A 19,651-nucleotide genomic window follows, 5' to 3' on the forward strand; every position below is an offset into this window, starting at 1 on the left:
ACACCACATATATATATTCATCCCCACCCTCCCCTTAACATGGATTTAGTCAATCACTTAACTGACCGCTTGTTGTTTGCAGTCCCAAAAAAAGGGAGATTATATGAAAAATGTTGCCAGCTTCTAGGTGGGGCTGATATTCAATTTAGAAGATCACCAAGATTAGATATTGCACTTTCAACCAATTTGCCAATTGCCTTGATTTTCCTACCAGCAGCAGACATCCCAGTCTTCGTTGGAGAAGGTAATTGTGATTTGGGTATAACTGGAATGGATCAGGTGATGGAGTCGGACCAATTTGAAAATATTGAAGATTTATTGGATTTGAAATTTGGCACGTGTAAACTTCAAGTACAAGTACCAGAAAAAGGAGAATATAACCAACCGAAAGATCTAATTGGTAAAAAAATTGTTTCAAGTTTTACAAAATTGGCAACTGACTATTTCGAGGATTTAAAAGTTAATGCCAAAAGTGATGTTAATACGAATGTGAGATACGTGGGTGGATCGGTCGAGGCATCTTGCGCTTTGGGCGTTGCTGATGCCATAGTTGACTTGGTTGAGAGTGGAGAAACAATGAAAGCAGCTGGGCTAAAGGCCATTGGAACGATATTGACTACATCAGCCCACTTGTTTTCATCGAGAACACCAAGGTACCCAGAACTTGTAAATACTATAAAAGAAAGATTGGAAGGTGTTTTGGCAGCACAAGAGTTTGTATTGTGCAACTACAATGCGCCAAAATCCATTATGGCTGAGTGTTTGAAAATCACTCCAGGTAAAAGAGCCGCCACCGTGTCCACTTTAGACAAACATTCGCCAGATGAGGAAGACTGGGTGGCTATATCATCAATGGTTTCGAAAAAGAAAATCGGTAATGTTATGGATGATTTGAAGAAAGCCGGTGCTAGTGATATTTTAGTCTTGGATATCTCAAACTGTAGAGTATAAAATAATAATAGATTGAATTTATTCTATTTTCTTGATACCATTCTTGTCCACCACTTTTATATATACACCTTTGAAGTCAATAGGCATTCTTGTTTGTAACTCCTTTATACACATATCCATCAACCTCAACCCATCATCGACATTCATATCCTTTCTGTAGTGTTTATCCAACAATGACATTGTGTAAAAAGCAGCATATCCATGAGCTCCATATGGCAACTCCACCTGCGTCCCCAAATAGTCGATGTAGTTCAACGATGGCTTATCTGTTTTGGTGTCGTATCCAGCAATTAAACAATTCACTTGGTAAGGTTTACGTGATCTTATCGAAGTGGCCAATTGGTTTCTAACATACGATGCAGTGGCCTTTGGTGACATTTCAACGTCATCCTCACGCATTGAATATAATTGAATATTAGCTTGAACGTATTCGGCAAATTGTATGGTATCACCCGCCTCTCCAGTGAATGCAATCAAATTGTGGGCATTGAGATGTCTGGTTTTGTCATCGTTGTCTTTCAAGATGGATATACCTCTAGTTGCCGCTTTCGAAGTGGCAATCAATGTCGCATCTGATACTCTTATCCCTAATATGATATCCATGTTTGCCTTAAAGTGAAGCAGGGAGTGTGGTGGTGGAGGATTGATTTTTTTTTTTTGCCTCTCGGATTTTCTTTTGGCGCAAAACAAAGGTCAACATTTTCTATACACTAGATATACACAACAACTTATCCTACTTGATTAACTCCTTGACCTTTTTCTCCACAATTGATGCGATCAATGCATTCAAGGCACTGTCTTCCTTATTAATCTGTGATTTCAAATTAAGCTCCACTTGCTTTTCAATGAGCTTACCGGTTAGGTCCACTTCGATATTCACAGTATCACCAATCTCCTTCTTTGCTAGAATAACTTTCTCCTGACTATAACTTATCAACATTATCGAGAATTGGGCTTTTGAGTCATTGACGGAAGTAACAGTCAACGAAGTCCCGTCAATGGCAATAAATCCCTTATGTACAATGTAATTGATAAACTCCTTGTCTCTAAGCTCAAATGTAAATGTAATTGCATTCCCGTCTGGTTTCTTGCCAACAACCGTGGCAACCGTATCAACATGACCTTGTACAACATGACCACCTAATCTAACATCACTCGTCACGGCTCTTTCTAGATTCACCTTTGAGCCTTTACTTAAGGAGCCCATATTGGTCTTGCGCAAAGTTTCAGGAGCTACACCTACTTTGAAATGGGTCTTGGAGGCATCGAAGTCTGTGACTGTTAAGCAAACCCCGTTAGTGGAGATGGAATCGCCAAGATGAACATCTTCCAATATGGGTGAACAATCAGTGATGGTAATCGAAACACCATTGCCACCTGTGGAGGAGCTATCTTGCTCAACATACTCAGCCACTGTTCCGATAGTTTCAATAAGACCTGTGAACATGTTGTGTGGAGGTAAAATGTGTGGTGGATGTGCAAAGGAAGTTTTGGAGAAAATTGTAATTTTGAAAATGATCCAAGCCTCAAAGCACAAAGTAGTGGTCCATTGGAAAATCCGAAAGTAGCGGACAGGCTAAAGCAATAGAGCCACTTCATTCATCTCTAAAAACATAACCTTTCATTTTTTCGGATTGGTCATTCTCATCACTCATTGTTATCAATATTGAAGCTCGGCTTTCTTTCTGATTTGCGGGTATGGGAATGTCACAAAGAAAAGACTCACAGAATAGACTCACAGAAAATTTTTCTATTTCTCAACATTCAAAGCAGTTCTGGATTGTGATAAGAGAGACCATCAAACAGTACCAATAGTACAACATCAACCAAGACATGCCTTTTAGATTCCCAGTAAAGTTTGAGATTCCCAAACATACTCACATAAATGCTCGTGTTTTAAGGGATCAGTTCAAAAGGCTACAATTTGCCGAACATGAGGTTACAAGAAATGCATTGAAATATATTGCCAGAAACGAGGATTTACCCTCGAGGGCCAGAGTTGAAGCTCAATTACAGTTGGCTAGTATGCCAAAGTACACTTCTTATGTGCAAATTAGAGACAGATGCGTTGCTACAGGAAACTCTAAATCTTTGATTCGTGATTTCAAATTGAATAGAACTGCCTTTAGAGATAGAGCTAGAGCAGGACAGATTCCTGGTGTGAAAGTTGCTTCGTGGTGATCTTTCAGAGAACTATGTAGTTCTTGTATATAGATTGGATTTAATGAATTTATAATGACCTTGGAAGAGACTCGTATGAGAAGCTCAAATGAGAAGCGCGAATGAGAAGCACCAATGAGAAGCACCAATGAGTAGCACGACTGATCATCAGTTTGAGCTACTGTAACACATGCGATGATAAACCTCTACTTGTTAATTGTACTTACCTCTTTGCTCTGCTTATCTAGTATAAAGCCATCTTCTCCATCGAACTGAAACAAAAAAAAAATCTCACCTATAAACTTCACACATCTTTCACTAACGACTCAATATGTTCTCCCTCACGTCAAGAGCCTACAGGCCGATGCTAAAACCAAGTACATTGAAGATAGCAAGGCCGCTACGTTTGATGCCAAATTGGTCCAAATTCAAACCAATAGAACAACCAGCAGGATTTATCGTTGAAACTGTCAACGAAGCATATAAACCACCAGCACCAAATGCTTACGAGGGTTCAAATCATTGGATCTATGATAGGATCATAACCACAGCAATGATTCCGTTGGTGATGACACCCTTTGTCGCTGGGGTGGATTACCCGGTTATTGACGCTACTTTCTCTACGTTGTTGTTGATCCATTGCCATGCAGGTTTCAAAAGTTGTATCATAGATTACATACCGAAAAGAGTCTATGGGGTATGGTATGGAGTTGCTTGTAAATTGTTGACCTTGGGTACTTGTGTGTCCATGTATGGAATCTACGTCTTGGAAACAGCCAACAATGGACTATTTGAATTGATAAGGAGTATCTGGGCTGCCTAAATAGAGAAAAGAGTTGCATCTTATGTAAATAGAAACAATCATTTGTACTAAGTGCAATCATCTATCTCTATTCCAAAAACACGTCCAACCTTTTCCTTTTTCTTTTTTTTTTCTAATGTCTGGATAGAAAATTGAGAAATATTCAACTATGGGTAACATTATTCTGCCGGTCGAATCAATCGTGAATCATGAGCGATGTTGAGTACGAGAACGACGCAGAAAAGGACGGGCCAAAGCCTTACCCACAGTATGCAACGCCTGAACCTGCTATCGCGCTGAGAAAAATCGATTTAGTTGGTTTAGACTTACCGAGTGTTTCTAATGCGGACGACATGAAGGACGATGAAGGAGATATAAGATATGAGGTCACTGAAGAACCACAATATCATGTTACAAGGGCGTTATTTATTGGAAACTTGCGCCGCCCAATCAATGCTGGTCACTTTCAACAATTTTTAAGAAAGTTGGCCAATGATAACAAGGATCTTCACATGCGTATCGACAGGGCTTGGTTAACGAGATTGAGAACCCACGCAATTGTCTTGGTAAGCAATGAGGAAGGGGCTGAATATTTGAGATCTCAATTGAATGGAGCTATATATCCAGATGAGGAAGAAGATGCAAGATTGAAGGAAGAGTTTGAGAATCGTGAGATTGAAAGATTTGAAGAGGAGACCAAACGATTTGAGGGGATCAAGGAGAGAGAGAGTGATGAAGAAAGGGATGATTTGAAGCCACCTCGTGAGCCAAGAGAGTTTGTTACTGAAAGAATTCCATTGTATGTGGAATATATCCCAGTGAAAGCTATCAACCAATGGACTTTTGAAGAAGACAAAGGACCATATGATGGGAAATGGAAGTTGGAATTTGTCAATAGAAATGACGAGTTGGTTGCTTCTCATACGTTGTTGAATGGAGAATATATCCCTCGTTATGTTCCTCCAAGACGTGGTGGAAGACGATACGGAGGACCACCAAGAGGTTACGATAGGTACCGTGATAGTCGTGACTCGTACCATAGGAGGGGAGGTCCGCCAAAGAGAACAGACTCGTACGTACCTGGACGATCAAGATTTGACGAGCCTAAAGGAACTGATTCATATGTCCCAGGAAGTGCTAGGTATAGATCAAGATCGCGTTCACGTTCAAGGTCACCTACTAGATTCTAAGGAAGTGGAAAGGTAGTTTTGTATTATGTAGACACTCGATGTGTGAATAAAAGATGAAGTGGTTACTCGTTGTAGTTTTTTCGCAATTGTTGACAAGAAAGAATTTGGTGACAAAAAATTTTTTCATCAAGGAGGTAATATCACCAACCAATGTCATTACTTCGAACATGCCTCAACAGTAGGCGGGTGTTAATTCCTAGGATTCATCTTTCTTGTGTTAGATTCAACAGCTCTATCACAACGTCTCCAGCATCTGACTCCAAATCCACCATCCAAAAATCCCTCTTCGCCCAAATATACCCCGTTGACAAAGACAAGATAACCGAACAAGATGTTGACAAATGGATAGATGCTTTGAAACAATTACGTAAGGGTAAAAAGACTCACGAAACTCCTGAAGAAATCTACCTTGGACAACTTGCACAACCAGAACAATTTATCACGAACAAGTTTGAACCAACGTTGGAGCAAATTGAAGAAACTTATTCCTACTCCAACAAACAAGTTCCTTTGAAATCCGACCCAACTGTTGACAATTTTATCAACTTGGTTATGAGACATGGCCGTAAAGCCAGGGCGCAAAAGATTGTCAGTCGGGCCTTTTATATTGTGCAAATGAAATTGCGTAAAGATCCAATTCAAGTGTTGAAGGATACTTTGGATAAGTTGGGTCCATTGGTGACAACAAAGTCTATATCCACAGGTGTTGCAAAGAGAAGAATCGTACCAATTCCATTGAATGAAAGACAAAGAAATAGGTATGCTATAACTTGGATATTGGAAGCTTCAAAGAATAGAAAGTCTAATGATTTTGCCGTGAGGTTGGCCGAAGAGTTGATAAATGCATACGAAGGAAAGTCGTCTGGGTATGACAAGAAGGCACAAATGCATAAACAAGCAACTCAACAAAGAGCATATATAAGTTTGTAAATAGACGATAAATACGACATTGAGAGGGTTATTTTTCTTTTTTTGTAAATGTTTGAAATGCTGCAAAATAAAGCATTCAGAAAAAGGAAGTCCCCCCCCCCTCAAAATAAGTCACTGTCTTCTTTTATTTAGCCAGCATGGGATACTTCAAAGAAGCTTACCACGATGTCAGATTCAATTTTGATCACTTTATTGTCGACTACAAAAGGAAATACTACAGTTTGAACCAAAACCCACGAGTCTTACGAGCAAGGGTGCCAAATCAACCATTCACTTCTTTGAGGACTTTTGAATACTGCAACGCGATGCCAGTAGACACCCCTGGGGAAGCGTCAATAGCACTTGATGACGATGAGGATAAAGAGAATATACCTGAAGAATGGATTCGAACAACAGACATTGATTTGTTCCCCTCTTTTGATGCTTGCTTTGACCAATGCTCAAGTGAAAGAACTTCAAGGAGGATATTGTCAGAACCAGTCATGGATCATGTTGCTCCTGAGTATTTGGAAACATTCAGCTTGGACATGAATGTGGGAAGCCTGACTAACCCAGATAGAAATATCGAGTTGACTCAGAGTGATAACGAGTCCAATTTTCAACTGGATTCTGGTATGCAATATGTGATTCCATCCCACTTGGTCTACCCAACGCCACAATCTGATGAAACTGAAATGAAAAGAAGCCACAGATTTTCTAGACTTGTTAGATCATTCTCCAACGTGATCTCCAAAGGTAGTGACAACATGGACGCAATGAAAGATGCACCTCATACTTTGTCCCCTCAGCTGAATCAGCAACAATCACCCGATCCCATGTCTCGCAAACCACCACCAGCACTCGACCAACTGTCAAATCAAATCTGGAAGATGGTATTGAATGATGCGTCTTTATCAGCTGCTAGAATCTCTACTGGAAGTTCTACTTCACCTGTGGTCACTAATCAGTGTATCAAAGGTGATTTCACTGATGCAAAAGTGACACCATCTAAACAAAATGACATTTTTGCTCAACATTTGGAACAAGCCAAGTTAAAGTATAGCCCAAAGTCTAGTATAATATAATTTCTCTTGATTTGATGCGTGTAGGTCTTCCCTTCTCAAACGCGAAAAATTCCATGAAAACCAGGGGCATTCTTGTGTGAAAACTGCTTCCCCTCACCTCCCCTCACCCTGCCTCATGAAATGCACTTGTTCAAAACATTGAAACAAACCAACTTGGACATCCGGATACTATGGGCCTCGGTGTTCCTCAGAATGGCTAGTTATGGTCTCACAAATCAAATACTTGCCCTTTATCTTAAAAAGATTAAAATATCAGAATTTGAAATTGGACTATTCATGACACTAACTCTTGTTGGAGACACTGTTATTTCCTACTTTTTAACATGGAATGCAGACCGAATAGGCCGTCGTAAGGTGATGCTCATTGGGTCCATCATGATGCTTGCTTCAGGCATTGTATTCACTTACTCGACCAATTTCTACATCCTATTGGCAGCTGCTATAATTGGTGTCATATCGCCTTCCGGAGATGAAACAGGTCCATTCAAATCAGTTGAAGAAGCATCAATGGCACATTTAACTCCACATAATCACCGTCCAGAAGTATTTGCATTTTATGGATTGTTTTCCACAGCTGGTGCAGCCGCAGGATCGTTGATTTGTGGGTTCTTGGTTGATTATATGAATTTGGAACTAAACTGGAGCTTAAAGAGAAGCTATCAAAGTATATTCATCTTGTATTCAGGAATTGCTGTTTTGAAGTTTATCTTAATGCTGCTTTTATCGGAAAAGTGTGAAGTGCATGTGGAGAATTTCACTGAAGTCACTGAGCAGTCAACATTATTGGAGTCAGAGGAAGAAGATTCAGATAAGAGCACAGGATTGTCCAACACTACGAGACACTACTTGCCCAGACTATTAATCATTTTCATGCTCGATTCTTTGGGATACGGATTTATGCCATCGGCGTGGGTGGTTTATTATCTCAAGTTCACATTTGAATTGACTGCAAAAGCATTGGGGATATTGTTCTTTGTCACTAATCTGGTTGACGCTGTATCCTCATTGCCTTCCGCACACTTTGCCAAGTTCTTTGGACCGGTGAAGGCAATTCTATTCACTCAAGCCCCATCAGCTATATTCTTTAGTCTTGTTGCTGTCACTCAACTGTATCCCATTGTAGCTGCATTGTTGTTGCTTTACTACCTTACCTCAACCATGGATGTTGTACCTCGACAGGTTTTACTAACATCGATCATGCCCAAAGAGGAGATTACAAAAGTCATGGGCATTGTCAATATTGGCAAGACATTTGCTAGATGCGTCGGTCCTATATTTACTGGTAAACTAGCAGAGCACAGCAAATTGAGATACGGATTCATCATCAATGGTGCATGTGTTCTCTTTGCAGATGTCGTACTCGCAATCAACTTTCTCCATATCGATCACGACATTTTGCTTAAACAGAGGGTAGATCAAAATATAGAGTAGACTCAACTTCTGTGGACTCAACTTCTGTGTATTAACTGTAAAGCTAATCTATAAGAACCAAAATGACGTAAGCAGAAACTTCTAAATGACTTTGAGCCTAAAAGATAGCATCCAATGTACAACAAATACACATTGCCGCTAAACACGCCATCAAACAATCCTGATTGTTACTAGATCTTTGTTGTTGTACATACATTGGCTGTTGTTGTGGGTAGTAACCGCCTTGTTGTGGATATCCTCCCCCGTAGCCAGGTTGTTGTTGGTAGTATGCATTTTGTGGTGGCCCTTGTCCGTATCCTTGTTGATGGTGATACCCAAAAGCTCTATCCTGGGTGTCGGCATTGTACTGTGGTTGTGATTGTGGAACGTAGCTTCCACCAGCGCCTCCACCAGAAACTCCTTCACTTTGGCTGAAAGTAGGTGGTGGGCCTTGAGGTGGGTTATAGTACTCGTTCTTTGACATTGTCTGGTTATCGATGACTAGTCCCTAATTGATGATGATACAAACAAAACGATTTCTCTAGATGTTTTTTATTATTTTTTTGTTCCTCTTTTGTTTCAAAAGCCAAGGATTTTATTGAAAGACAAACAAAAAATATAAAGTATGATGACCTGCTGGGGTTGAAATGCTTGAATTTAAGACCGTGTTGTTTTATCTGCTGGGGTTTCGATACTTAATCTGTGCCTTTCAATTCTGTGCCTCGCATCGGTCGCGATGATTTGAATGACCCCAGAGACTTTAAAGTTGCGTATCATTGTCCCGGTCTTTACACAAAAGTTTAATCGCCGAAACAGATGAGAGTATCGAGTAAAAATGATCTGATCACACGCGAGCACCTCCCATTTCCGTGTCCTTGATCTTCGTCATAGCAGCGCCTCATCGTTGAAATTGTTTCACATTCATTTTCTTGGCCGAACGTTTTGATGGAATCTCTATCAAAACGTCTATTTGCAACAGAGGCTATGATAGTTACCGACGCTACCCGGTGGATACTCGTGACCATCCTTAATAAGCCTCTTCCACTATATAAAATACTAAAATATGATATTTTCAAAGCTTGCAAACTTTTTGATCCGGCGTTTGGAGAGTTAATAAAGCTACATGTTGAGATAAATACCTTTGATACCCAGTGAAGCCAATGACATTCAAAGTCTTGACGAAAACATTCGATGAAAAAAAATTTATTATGCACACGAATAAATTTGTCGCACTACGCGTCGACCCAGTCTAATTACACCGCCGGGCGAATTGGCGCGAGGCTCGGGACTGGGGCCGATCTAGAAAACTCGTATCTACAACAATCATTCCAAAATTACTTTTACGAAACTATACATACAACCAAACGTAAATAACCAACAGATTAATATAAGTAAACAAACTTTGGGTTTCTATCACCAAGGTTAACTTGTTCACGCTCAGGTAATTCATTAAACTTTTGTTTATAAGCATCAGTTTGTTTAATCTTGTTCATGTGTAGACAATAGAAATAGTAGGCAATTGCTGTTACCATCGCAAAACACACGGCAGCAAGGCAGGTGCTCAATCCTGGCTTATAAACAGGAGAGTCTTTGGCTAAGAAAATGAAAGTGGCAATTATTCCACCAATATTTCCAAAACCAATCTGCCAGGCCGTGCCGACAGATTTGCGAAGGTGTGATCCATTGTTCAATGCTGCCCAACAAACAATCAAAGGCATGGCGGTGTACATTCCACTGGCTGCCAAAAAACATCCACCATATCTCACTTGTGGATTATCAGTAGCTCCTAGAATCATAGCCAACCCAACAATGGCAACAATCATAGCGCCAATAATAAATGGCAATCTTCTTTTAAAGTAATCAGAAACAAATGCGACAACATTTATGACCCCGAATGCACAAACCCAAGGGTATACCGAATGCTGCTGGGCTGAAACAGCAGTGTATCCCATCTGATTAATAATTGTAGCGGCGAAATAAGCATAACCATACGACGGAATGATTAAGCCAAAATACGACAATGAAGGCAACCATATCAACCAGTCTTTGAGACATTTGATAACATCTCTCCATGTATTTTTGATTTCAAATGCTGAGCTTGTTCCTGAATACCATTCCAATTTCTGTTTAATGAATCCACGTTCCTTTTCATTTAAAAACCTAGACTCTTCCGGGAAATCGGCAATAATAAAATACAACACAAAACTCCCAATGACAGTGGCACAGCCTTCCAAAATGAAAATCCATCTCCATGAGCTTATTCCATGCAATCCGTCTAATTCGTCGACTCGGTAAGCGATTGCACCTGATGCCGCACCTGATAAGGCCGTGCACGAAAAGAATGCCGAGAACCGCCTTTGTGCTTCGGGCTTTGAATAATAAGTTGATAACAAGTAGAAGATACCACAGAATAACACCGACTCCACCATTCCCAAAAGGAATCTAGTTGCTGCTAATGCTCCAAAGTTTTTAGCGAATCCCATACCAACAGTAATGGCTCCAAATAGAAACACTGATCCTGATAACCATATGTGTGGCTTAACGAACTTGATGCAATAGTTTCCAAGCACTTCAAAGAATATGTATGGGACAAAGAATAAGGTTAAGGCAGTGTTGTATTGGTTGCCTGTTAGTTTCAACTCTTCACTCAACCCATAAACATTAGCATTAGAGATATTAACTCTATCTAAGAATGAGAAGAAGTATAAGAGACAGAATGGCGGAACAACACAGACATCGATCTTCCACATGAGTTTCTTGTGATTTATACCTAATTCGGCTGCCAATTTTGCTGTTTCGGCATCAGCATCGACTTCGGAAATGTGGGACTGTGACTCATTCAAGATTGACTCTTCAGAGCCTACTAATTCTGGGTCCTTTAATGTCTCGATGCTTTTTTCGGCTTCGGTCATACTATGAAGTGGTGGTTATTTTGGTGAATAGTTTCCAAAAACCTTTGACATTTATGAAGGGATTTTCAAGAAGTATTTAAATACGTTTGACGAATCTGAAATATTTTTGCGGGTTATGTCAAGCAATATAGAGCTGCTTGGCGATTATAAGATTTTGTGTACGAATAATTTGTTAATTCTCCGGTTAAGGGAATTTGTGTGGTGGGGAAAATTAGTCACACTGGGCCCGGACGCTAGACTACAACAAAAAGTGGAAACATTCGATTCCAAATACTTCCATCTTTTTAAACGACTACTTTCGGAGTTTGAAAATCCGCCAAGGGAGCCCTACTCACTATACATGTTCGAAGACAAACTTTTTCTACAGAGAAAGTTATTTTGGTCAAAGGGATATATACATATATATATATTTTTTTTTTTTGAACGGTAAAAAACCTTGCATAGCTACGCAATATGAGGCACTCGTGGGTGGTGAGGGGTGGTTATTGGATGTCACAACTGTAAGCATGAAATCATTCAGGAAAAGCCTTTCTGAAGAATAATGTATAGCTTGGAAGCTAGTTTGTAGAAACTAAGGTTGCGTGATTTCGTGAGCTTTCAACAAAGTATTTCAAAATGTGTTTAAGGCTCCTCCGGTACCGGAGAACTATTGAGTCGTCTTTGTTCTTCCAAGGAAAGTCTCGAGAAAGTCGTGTTTTTAATTCAAAACGCACGGCTCGACAACCTTGTTTGATCGAGCTACCAAGAAATATCACTTGCTGCAGAAACTGAACTACTGGCTTTCTTAGACTAAGAAGTATCCCTAACTCTTTATAGTCGCTGAGGTGGATATTGTCCATTCCCAACTAAACAGCAAACCCGCAGTTCTCTTCTGGTATTCCCAAATAGCTTGTGATAGATAGAGAGAGCCAATGAGAGTTGCTATGAATATGTAATTGATTAAATAATTTTGGGTGATTTCAGTAATTGCAAAGCTTAATCCAAAAGTTCAGACGCTCGATGTCAGTGCTGAGTACGAGAGAAACTTGAAATTTTTCACTTTTTTCATCCCAAGTCCTGTAGTATTTTGCAGAATTGGTTTTGGATTCTCGTGGTTCTGGCTGAAAATACGAGTATTCATGAAGCACTCTTTCGGTGAGTTCACTTTCACAATGGAATTGAAAACTAGATACCCATCTTCAAACATTTGTGACTCGCCACCCTTCTTTTTTCAATGTTTAAACAGAGTTTAAGTATCCAAACGGACATATATGGTATTGTTTTTAATAAGAACTCTTAAAACGAATTTCGATAGATCGAGTCAAGAGCTCTTCTAGTTATATAACGATTTTGAAAGAAGCTACTTGAATGGAAAATCTATCCATCGCATTTTGATTCAGTTGAACTTTGAGAAGTAAAGATGTCTATATAAATCATGATCATATTTGCGTTATAATTAGGCCAAATTTTGGAGAAACCTTTGCGGCCAAAATTTGAATATCGTGTTGAGTCAGCTTTTCAGCTTTCGAACATGATGTTAGCCTACTTATATCAACCACACCAGAAGTGGTTCTGGAGGCTTAAGAAGTTTATTTCCTGAGGTATTTAGTAATTTCTTTTATGCTCGCAAAATTGACGGTCAATTTTGAAAATATCTGATCAATGCTCTTCTTGCTACGTTAACCAGCTTGAAGCTATTCCACAATGTAATATCTATACAACTATAGCTTTACGTGGCCCCTCAGCTTACTATAAATAATGTTACAAGTGGCTTCAAATCGTTTCTTATGAGGGTTAAAATTCTCGGGTTTGTGTCTTATTTTTCAATGGAACAATGAAAACGCGATTCTATTACTTTGAGGACATAACCCTTACCGAAATACCTGAACTAGTCTAAGTTACCGTTCCTCGAGAAGCAGTGGGGTTCTGCAAATCTCGGTTTGAAAAAACATGGATGAAATATCCTCTACTGTGCCCTGATGGCGGTTCACCCAATTCGTCAAACCCAAGCAGGGAATTATTAAAATCAATTAATGTTAGATACAATGATAAGACTTTTATAGACAAATCTTTAGGGGGTGTCAATGCTGAAAGGAGGGGGCATGCCAATGCCAGAAGAACGATTGGTCTGCAGCAAATGAATTTGAAGTTGCCAATACCTCACAATAATATACACATAACGGAGAAAGAGACGATGAAGGTTGATGGTGATGAATCGAAGCAGCAAAATTGGTTGAAAATTGTTTCGTATCCCCCCCCAATGGCCTCTGCATGAAAAGATATGTGAGAGATACAAAAGAATAAGAATTTTTGACAGGGCGAGAACTGGAATCACGAGTACAGTGTGATTGGGACTAATCAATTAATTTCGCTCTCATCATCAAATCCAACAATCCAAAAAATTCTCATGGAGATAGGACACGCCGACGAAGAGGATGTTGATTATACTGTCCATGCCATCGCAATCTGTAGATCCGCTGTCGATAAGAGATCTAAGTGAACCTCTTTCCATAGTTTTCAATCACCCCGTATTCAGGCGCTCATGGACCCATTTTTTTACTGAATTGATCGATGCGATGCAGTAAACTGCAATCAACTACTGCTTCTGGAGATATAGTTGCCGTCATTGAGAAAGTGGCCACGTGCACCAAAATACATCTTTTAAATGGGATTCTTTCGTCCTAGTTCGGATTAAAACAGTCACTGTTTCTCAACACTTTGTTGGTCATATATATGTGCGCTACCACTGAAACCACTTGGGGCTAATACCCTAAGAGTTCTTTCTCGCACATGATACTCCCACACATCAAATTTTTTACTGTCTTCGCACACACTTTTTTCTTTTTGTAACTTCTCCCAACTCGACTCAAAAAAAAAAAAAATCGCTCTAACCAAAGTGGAAAATCAAAACGAATACCTACTGAAATTTCTCCCTTCTACGACTTCTCATCAACCAACAAGAGTTTACAATCATGTCTGACGTCGAAGAACAATTTGAAGTTGAAGAACAACAACCAGTTGTCCAAGAAGAATTAACTATTGTCAACTTGGCCACCCCAATCCCACTTGATGTTCAAGAAGCTCAACGTGAAGTTAAATTATTCAACAAATGGTCATTCCAAGATGTTGAAGTTAAAGACATTTCATTAGTTGACTACATCCAAGTTGGCCAACCAGTTTTTGTTCCACACACTGCTGGAAAATACGCCACCAAGAGATTTAGAAAGGCTCAATGTCCAATTGTTGAAAGATTAACCAACTCATTGATGATGAATGGTAGAAACAATGGTAAGAAATTGAAGGCAGTTAGAATCGTTCAACATGCTTTGGAGATCATTCACGTTTTGACTGAACAAAATCCAATCCAAGTTGTTGTTGACGCCATTATCAACTCTGGTGCTAGAGAAGACTCAACTAGAATCGGTTCCTCAGGTGCTGTCAGAAGACAAGCTGTTGATGTTTCTCCATTGAGAAGAGTCAACCAAGCTATTGCTTTGATCACTATTGGTGCTAGAGAAGCTTCATTTAGAAACATCAAGACCATTGCTGAATGTTTGGCTGAAGAATTGATTAATGCTGCTAAAGGTTCTTCTACTTCTTATGCCATCAAGAAGAAGGATGAATTGGAAAGAGTTGCTAAATCTAACCGTTAAGGTGGATGCAATTTGGAGGGGATACGAAGATGGGGGGAACACATGGACCACTATTTTCAGTGGTTTTCAAAAAACATTTTATTGTATATTAGAGGTTTTCAAGATTATCGTGTATTTTTCATTACTGAAACCGGTCTAATGTATAAGCAAAGAATATAATACACAGCTTAGTTTAAAGAAAGATGTAAATGGAGATACTCTATACTTTTATGGGATATACAATTCTACCGAGGAATGCAAAAACCGACCTCCTCAACAAATGTTCATACCTTTCTACTCTTTCAAGTAGAATTTCTTCCTCACCTTCCTCCACATTTACCTCCTTTAAATACCCATTTTTGGTAACATTATCATTGATTTGCTCCAATTTGGTCTTTGCCATCTCATATCGTGATTTCAAAATCTTGCTAACCAAATGTTCTCGCAACACTAACATCACCAAAAAGCAAGCAAAGAAACATGTACCAGCAAAGATTTGTGTATGCAAATAAGGATTGGAAGCCCCATCAACCACCAAAGCCAAAGCAATGACTTCAGCAACAAGACAAAAGAATGAGACAAAGATGTTTATGGCTGACCAGCCAGCTGGTAATTGTTCCAAATGACCCTCCAACACATCAGCAGCTAGCGGTTGTGCCAAAGAAGATCCAATACCTACAATCAACCCAATAATGACCGAAAATGCAATCATTGCTCCGTATGTCTTTGCATTAATCCAAAATGCATACAAGAGTATTGAAATGAGTAGACATATCATGGCAGTGAAATTTGATCGACCAATTCGATCAGCAATTAAACCCATGGCTGGTCTACCAACAACTTGAGCCGCATTCATAATTGCCGTTAAGGAAGAACCTTGCTGATGAGTTAATCCAATTGAAGAGGAGTACGACGATATTGAAAACAACATCAATGTATATCCAAGTAATGCAATGGCAAACCATAACGAAACAATTTGCAATCCATAATTTCTAACCACTCGGAAATCAAATATAACTTTAAAGCTCTCCTTGATATAAGTACGGGTCAATCTTTGTTTCATCGGTGGTTGTGGTTGCAATGACCGTCTAGGTCTCATCAATACAATTACAACAACAACCGCGAATAAAGTGACAAATCCAACCATTCGTAATGCCCACCTTTGATCACCAGTATCTTGAATAACCTTGTTTACACTGAGTGAAAAGATCAACCCACCTAATCCAGCACCAGCAACACAAATCCCCATTGATGTCGCTTTTTTTTCAACAAACCAAGTGGGGAGTGCCAATGTTGATGGAATAAATATAAGTGAAAATGAAATACCTACAGAAACACCCTGTGACAAGTATAGATGCCATACTTTGGTGGCAAATGAAGCGGCTATCCACCCAAGCGTTTGAAACACGAGTCCCAATGCAAATACCCATTTTAAACCGAGCACCTTGTTCAAGATGGCGCTATACGGCGACAAAAAATTGGCAGCAAACACAACAATACCACCAATCAAGGCAAAGTCGTACTCGGTAGCTTCAGGAAATGTGTTTGAGTTTAGGTAGTAGTTTAAAAACACCCCGTACCCGGCATTGGCTCCCCATGTGGAGAACGAGGCCAACATTGCGCAAATGGACATTATCCATGCAAAAGTCCCATCGGTAGGGTAATCATCAACCACTCCATCACCAGCTTCCAACTTGCCTTCCTCTAGTATACTCCCTGGTTCAAATTGTTCTCTCTCTGAATCAGGACTCTGAGGACGACTCACATTTCGACTAATCCCTCGATCCAATTCCTGTGCAATAATGTATTCGGCATCACCACGTTCCCTATACCTCTTATCGTCTTGTTCATCCAAGTGTTGATCATCTCGTATACCACTTATTATACGCGATAGTTCAGAATGTCCTGTTCGATACCTTGTCAAACGTGATGTTTGTTCTGAATTTTGGGAAATTTGTGAAACTCGTGACTGAATCGCATGGATTTCGTATGGCTGTATTGTATCATGGGCGTCCATTGAGTCAACAACACTATGTTTTGACAGGCTGTCATCTGATGTAGTAGTTGTCATTTTGAAGCGTAAAGCGGAGTAAAAAAAACCAGTGCGGCGTATAAATTAAAACGTTTTATTATGATTAAATTAGCGAGTAAAGTAATAACCTTAAAACCTTCTTGGTATTGTATGAATCACTTGGTTCCTAATTACTAATGAAAACAAACTGTGGGTGAGAAGAGCTTGAAAAAAAAAAAAAAAAGAAAAGAACTATATAAAGTCCCATTGCTTATAGCCTTTTTTTATGATTCATTTGTGCTATTCTTCTGCGGCTAATACTAAATTCAGTTTTGAAAGCGGGAAAAAACTTTTTCCTATTCTTAATGCATTGTTTGCGTCTTTTGTCCTCATTCCCCGAAATAACTCCGGTATAGGAGCTACAACCCCGAAAGGGAGAAAACACTCCTTTCCAAGTGAGACTCTTTATAAAACAACGAAGCTGGATATAGCACATAAGAGGTTACACCCCCAACATGCGTAGTTAGAAACTACCTTTTTTTTTTTGAAGCTTCTCCAACTAGGTAATTATTTGCGCATTATGCACGCCTCGGATAGCAATTCCGCGCTTTTCTTGGGTTTTGTTTCATCAAAAGGCGTTCTATAACTTAGACGTTGCAGCCACTATAAAACCAAACAGAAAAGATTAGTAACACCAGCCGTGTTTACATGGTGTACACAACCAATACTGTAGTAATGTTGGGCGATACTTGTCAATCTGATAGGCTAAAGCCGTAGTATAGCTTTTTTGTGGCACATGTTCAAGAAAGTCTGGAGAATATCATTGAAACGTGCCCTGTTTATAAGCATACTAGTCCCGACGGTCGTAAGGGTAAGGTTTCGATGAAGTTAAAGCTAACCAATTATTCAATAATGGACCTAGCTGCTCCATCTACAGAGCAACATATCGCTCATCTACGAAATCATTTTTAATATCAATTGAACGTTTTATTAATCTCTAAATGGTTTGAAAAAGTGAGGGTATCTAAAATCATTAAACCAAAGGAACTGAAAATCATAAACAATGTTGCATTTTGAAAAAAAAAGTTTCTTTACAACTCCGCTTCATTCATTTATAGTGAAACAGCCATTGAAGCAACAGTAAACAACGAAAACACAAGCAAATACTTGGCGCCTTTTGTTGATCCAACAACTTCACTGGCACCGTTTTCTGACGAGTCAAGTGAGCCACCACTACTTGATTTTGATCCACTACTGGTACTTGCTGCTGCATCTGATGATGATGATATGCTCAAAGTCTTGACATCGGAACTAGCAGCAAAAGATCCAGTAGCATGTTCCAAATCAGACGATTCACTAGCGTAAACTAATCCAGTGACTTGTGATGAAGATTTAGAATCAGACGAGTCTGGTGATGAAGATGCAGCAGATGATGATGATAATCCAACTGTTTGGACTGATCCACCACCACTGTTGGCATAGTTGTATACTTCTGTGGCCAAACGTAGATTGGATAATGATGGTGTTACTGTAGATACATCAGTTGTGGCTGATTTGTCAAATATAATGCTGGATGGTAATGAGGTGGTGGGCATGGTGAAAGGGGAGTTTATTAGGGAACGAAATGTAAGCCAAGGCTGTTTTGGGGGTAAAGTAAAAGAATGTGGGTGAGGGTGGTGTTAATTGTATATTCAATGATAGTCAACAATGAGCGATAAATATCCCCAGTTGTAACTAATAAGAAAATAATGTCTTCAAATAGAAGTTAATGATAGTAGTTTTTGAAGTTAATTAATGAAATTCAGGGGGAAAATCCTGTCAATTTAAATGAAAGAAAAGGAACAAGATTAATGATGTAGCATGAACTTTTTTTTATTGTTCCCTTGAATATTTTCAAGTGTTGATGCATTTTTTTTTTTTTGGCGTTTATTAAAAAAATGTCCCCCTGAAACCCAATCAAAAAACTTTTCTTTTTTTTTTTTTATAACCCTTATTGTTCCTGAGAACTTACAATTTTCGTGCCGTATTGTTTCTTTATTGAACAACTCCCCCCACAAGTATAATAGTACTGTAAACAAACAAACAAACAAACAAAGGACCACACTTTCACTCTACACGACACTTTCTATTGTCATACTTAAGTGATGAGTGTAAAGCCGAGGAAATTTAGCGTGATACATTCCCTGTATACGAAACAAGGTAGATCTATAAAGAAAGGTAATTAAAGTCAGCCTGCTCCTTGGTGAAAGATTGTATTCTCGGTATTGTGGACGTAGTCACCTCCTTTGACCGGTATAGATGTGCTCTCCTTTCATTCAAAGCATGGAATGTTTTTTCACATGGGTATGTGCATTTGCATTTGCATAAATCCATTACATCATCGAATTTTGTGTGTATTGGCTTTTGTGTATTTGATGCGTTGTATTCAGGTACACAGAACAAAGACATAGAAGAACCTGTACATAACTTATTATGAAGGAAACGCTCTATTTTGTAATCTTGTACACTACCTTCTTCAAAACCATTGCATTTGATTACATAGAAAGTTATATCTGACAAACAACGTCCTGGTGAAAACAACTTACTCCACTCGTATACCCTAGAGTAATA

The 19,651-nt window shown here is 39.2% G+C and overlaps 14 protein-coding genes across 14 annotated transcripts; 8 read left to right on the forward strand and 6 right to left on the reverse strand. All coding sequences in view use genetic code 12, as the record gives it.

Annotated features, from left to right (window-relative positions):
- Positions 1 to 39: 39 nt before the first annotated feature.
- HIS1 (ATP phosphoribosyltransferase) lies at positions 40 to 951 on the forward strand (the record flags this gene model as incomplete). Its single annotated transcript, XM_036810145.1, has 1 exon — positions 40 to 951. The coding sequence occupies one exon, from the start codon at positions 40 to 42 to the stop codon at positions 949 to 951; it is 912 nt and encodes a 303-aa protein (XP_036663166.1).
- An 18-nt stretch (positions 952 to 969) lies between these two features.
- Positions 970 to 1,554, reverse strand: PRE1 (proteasome core particle subunit beta 4; the record flags this gene model as incomplete). Its single annotated transcript, XM_036810156.1, has 1 exon — positions 970 to 1,554. The coding sequence occupies one exon, from the start codon at positions 1,552 to 1,554 to the stop codon at positions 970 to 972; it is 585 nt and encodes a 194-aa protein (XP_036663167.1).
- A 130-nt stretch (positions 1,555 to 1,684) lies between these two features.
- Positions 1,685 to 2,398, reverse strand: RIB5 (riboflavin synthase; the record flags this gene model as incomplete). The annotated part of the gene is made up of 1 exon (XM_036810167.1): positions 1,685 to 2,398. One exon carries the CDS (start codon positions 2,396 to 2,398, stop codon positions 1,685 to 1,687), a length of 714 nt encoding a protein of 237 aa, XP_036663168.1.
- Positions 2,399 to 2,784: 386 nt separating this feature from the next.
- Positions 2,785 to 3,132, forward strand: MRP2 (mitochondrial 37S ribosomal protein uS14m; the record flags this gene model as incomplete). Its single annotated transcript, XM_036810178.1, has 1 exon — positions 2,785 to 3,132. The coding sequence occupies one exon, from the start codon at positions 2,785 to 2,787 to the stop codon at positions 3,130 to 3,132; it is 348 nt and encodes a 115-aa protein (XP_036663169.1).
- Positions 3,133 to 3,442: 310 nt separating this feature from the next.
- On the forward strand, positions 3,443 to 3,934 carry SDH4 (Sdh4p; the record flags this gene model as incomplete). Its single annotated transcript, XM_036810189.1, has 1 exon — positions 3,443 to 3,934. The coding sequence occupies one exon, from the start codon at positions 3,443 to 3,445 to the stop codon at positions 3,932 to 3,934; it is 492 nt and encodes a 163-aa protein (XP_036663170.1).
- Positions 3,935 to 4,122: 188 nt separating this feature from the next.
- CPAR2_100250 (uncharacterized protein) lies at positions 4,123 to 5,103 on the forward strand (the record flags this gene model as incomplete). The annotated part of the gene is made up of 1 exon (XM_036810200.1): positions 4,123 to 5,103. The coding sequence occupies one exon, from the start codon at positions 4,123 to 4,125 to the stop codon at positions 5,101 to 5,103; it is 981 nt and encodes a 326-aa protein (XP_036663171.1).
- Positions 5,104 to 5,253: 150 nt separating this feature from the next.
- Positions 5,254 to 6,033, forward strand: CPAR2_100260 (mitochondrial 37S ribosomal protein uS7m; the record flags this gene model as incomplete). Its single annotated transcript, XM_036810213.1, has 1 exon — positions 5,254 to 6,033. The coding sequence occupies one exon, from the start codon at positions 5,254 to 5,256 to the stop codon at positions 6,031 to 6,033; it is 780 nt and encodes a 259-aa protein (XP_036663172.1).
- A 137-nt stretch (positions 6,034 to 6,170) lies between these two features.
- CPAR2_100270 (uncharacterized protein) lies at positions 6,171 to 7,097 on the forward strand (the record flags this gene model as incomplete). The annotated part of the gene is made up of 1 exon (XM_036810224.1): positions 6,171 to 7,097. One exon carries the CDS (start codon positions 6,171 to 6,173, stop codon positions 7,095 to 7,097), a length of 927 nt encoding a protein of 308 aa, XP_036663173.1.
- A 120-nt stretch (positions 7,098 to 7,217) lies between these two features.
- CPAR2_100280 (uncharacterized protein) lies at positions 7,218 to 8,528 on the forward strand (the record flags this gene model as incomplete). Its single annotated transcript, XM_036810235.1, has 1 exon — positions 7,218 to 8,528. One exon carries the CDS (start codon positions 7,218 to 7,220, stop codon positions 8,526 to 8,528), a length of 1,311 nt encoding a protein of 436 aa, XP_036663174.1.
- Positions 8,529 to 8,625: 97 nt separating this feature from the next.
- Positions 8,626 to 8,991, reverse strand: CPAR2_100290 (uncharacterized protein; the record flags this gene model as incomplete). Its single annotated transcript, XM_036810246.1, has 1 exon — positions 8,626 to 8,991. The coding sequence occupies one exon, from the start codon at positions 8,989 to 8,991 to the stop codon at positions 8,626 to 8,628; it is 366 nt and encodes a 121-aa protein (XP_036663175.1).
- An 898-nt stretch (positions 8,992 to 9,889) lies between these two features.
- On the reverse strand, positions 9,890 to 11,419 carry TNA1 (Tna1p; the record flags this gene model as incomplete). The annotated part of the gene is made up of 1 exon (XM_036810257.1): positions 9,890 to 11,419. One exon carries the CDS (start codon positions 11,417 to 11,419, stop codon positions 9,890 to 9,892), a length of 1,530 nt encoding a protein of 509 aa, XP_036663176.1.
- Positions 11,420 to 14,370: 2,951 nt separating this feature from the next.
- Positions 14,371 to 15,051, forward strand: RPS5 (40S ribosomal protein uS7; the record flags this gene model as incomplete). The annotated part of the gene is made up of 1 exon (XM_036810268.1): positions 14,371 to 15,051. One exon carries the CDS (start codon positions 14,371 to 14,373, stop codon positions 15,049 to 15,051), a length of 681 nt encoding a protein of 226 aa, XP_036663177.1.
- A 199-nt stretch (positions 15,052 to 15,250) lies between these two features.
- CPAR2_100330 (uncharacterized protein) lies at positions 15,251 to 17,101 on the reverse strand (the record flags this gene model as incomplete). Its single annotated transcript, XM_036810279.1, has 1 exon — positions 15,251 to 17,101. The coding sequence occupies one exon, from the start codon at positions 17,099 to 17,101 to the stop codon at positions 15,251 to 15,253; it is 1,851 nt and encodes a 616-aa protein (XP_036663178.1).
- A 1,052-nt stretch (positions 17,102 to 18,153) lies between these two features.
- FAV2 (Fav2p) lies at positions 18,154 to 18,636 on the reverse strand (the record flags this gene model as incomplete). The annotated part of the gene is made up of 1 exon (XM_036810290.1): positions 18,154 to 18,636. One exon carries the CDS (start codon positions 18,634 to 18,636, stop codon positions 18,154 to 18,156), a length of 483 nt encoding a protein of 160 aa, XP_036663179.1.
- Positions 18,637 to 19,651: the final 1,015 nt, after the last annotated feature.

Source organism: Candida parapsilosis, contig 005569, assembly GCF_000182765.1.
Source record: "Candida parapsilosis strain CDC317 annotated contig 005569".
Classification (NCBI taxonomy): domain Eukaryota; kingdom Fungi; phylum Ascomycota; class Pichiomycetes; order Serinales; family Debaryomycetaceae; genus Lodderomyces; species Lodderomyces parapsilosis.